Source organism: Myotis lucifugus, unplaced genomic scaffold (genome assembly GCF_000147115.1).
Source record: "Myotis lucifugus unplaced genomic scaffold, Myoluc2.0 scaffold_318, whole genome shotgun sequence".
NCBI classification, from domain to species: domain Eukaryota; kingdom Metazoa; phylum Chordata; class Mammalia; order Chiroptera; family Vespertilionidae; genus Myotis; species Myotis lucifugus.
Window position 1 is genome coordinate 760,871 of NW_005871366.1, and position 1,643 is coordinate 762,513.

General features: G+C 61.6%; 1 protein-coding gene across 1 annotated transcript in view; it reads left to right on the forward strand.

The window, feature by feature from the left end:
- The first annotated feature begins 329 nt into the window (after window positions 1-329).
- SRF (serum response factor) overlaps window positions 330-1,643 on the forward strand; it is a 9,059-nt gene continuing 7,745 nt past the window's right edge. Inside the window, exons 1-2 of the mRNA XM_023764130.1 lie at window positions 330-350; window positions 1,543-1,640. Of these exons, the coding sequence (XP_023619898.1) occupies window positions 345-350; window positions 1,543-1,640 (104 nt within the window). The 5' untranslated portion in view covers window positions 330-344. The remainder of the gene's footprint in view (window positions 351-1,542; window positions 1,641-1,643) is intronic.

The window sequence follows — 1,643 nt, forward strand, 5'->3', positions numbered from 1 at the left end:
GGTGGGGGACGCGCAGGGGGCCCCCCGGGAGGAAGGCAGCGCCCGCCGCGGCGGAGGTGAGAGGCGGCGAGTCCGCGGGAGGCGTGTGGGAGGAGATGGCTCTCACCCCGGGACAGTGCAAGGGGAGGGGCCGCCGGGGAAATGTGGGGAGAGGGGAGTAGCTGCGAACGTCCGGAGGAGCGGGGAGAGGCGCCGAGGTGGGAGTGACGGGCGCGGGAGGGGAGCCGGGCCCTTGCCGAGGGAAGGGGCGAGGCGTGGGATCGGGAAACCCAGGGATCCATAGTAGGTCCGTTGCGCTGGTGTTGGGGAAGGGCTCCCCCAAATCAGGGAGCAGAGGAGCAGGTATGGAGGTGAGGAGGCTGGAAGCGGTGTCACAATGAGGGAGCAGATGTGGGAGGAGGGTGGGCACCTCTGAGGTAGCGCTAGCCGGAAGGACAGGCGATGCTGATGACGGAATGGGCTCCGGGCTCCAGGTCAGGGAGCAGGGCAGGAGGACGGATGCCGCCCTGACCCGCAGGGGCCGAGCCAGGTCCTGCATGGCCGTGTGTCCTGAATGCCTCCCCCGGAGGCCTGCACACCCCCGGAGACAGGCTTCAGAGTCCTCTGCCTCCCAGACAAGTGGGATGCCCAGCCCTGGGGAGAACCTGTGCATGGAGTTTGGTGGGAAGGCGGGGAGGTTTGCAGATGCACCTAGCAAATCCTTTTCTGTCAGATTACCCCGTGAAAAGGGGCGAGGAAAGGAGTCGTCTTGGGGTGTAGGAGATAGGGGACAGGGTGGAAGCAGGAGAACTGGGAGGGAAACAAGAAGCTAGACTTCTGGAAAAACTGGCTGGGGTTTCGGTTTGTCCCCTACAAAAGTCAGAGCTGCTTCCAAGGTGGGTTTGTGGACCTTGTTGGCTGTGAGGAGACCATCCGTGGGACCATCCCGTTCTGGGCTCATGGTGGGGTTGTAGCTGCTGAACTAGCCCCCACCTCCCATCAGTCCGGACACTGTTGTATGAAGACAAAGGAAGAAAATGGGTAGCACACACAGTATTACAGGGCAGAAGACAAATGGCAACAGGTTAGTGCCTGTGCCGTTTCTGGGAAGAAACATGGGGCATTTTAGAGTTTAGGTGGCTCCCAAACGCCACACATCAGCCCTGATGTCTTATGTGGGTCTGGACGGTCGTGACTTCTAGTACAGCAGCGAGGTCGTCCTTGTCCTTGTGACAGTGAGGAGGGGATGGGAGCCGTCTCTGTGAGGCCGGGCACCAAGCTGTGGTGAGGGGCAGCTCCTTGGGCCCCTGTGTGTCCGCTGGGGTTGTATGTTCTGTCAAGAGGGGGTTGGAACTGTGTGCAGGTGGGCAGGGCTGCCCCTCAGGGAAGGGGCATGGCATTTTCCTGCTCCGCTTCACCTTCAGACATGCTGGTAGGACCACCTCTGGAGAGGAAGGTCATGATGGAGTGGGGCTTGATATCCCCGTAATCCGCCCTCTCCTGCTTCCCAGGCAGGTAGAGAGAAGTCTGCTGACCTCCCCATCTCCTCCCCGTTCTCCCCAGGCCTATGAGCTGTCCACGCTGACAGGGACACAGGTGCTGTTGCTGGTGGCCAGCGAGACGGGCCATGTCTATACCTTTGCCACTCGGAAGCTGCAGCCCAT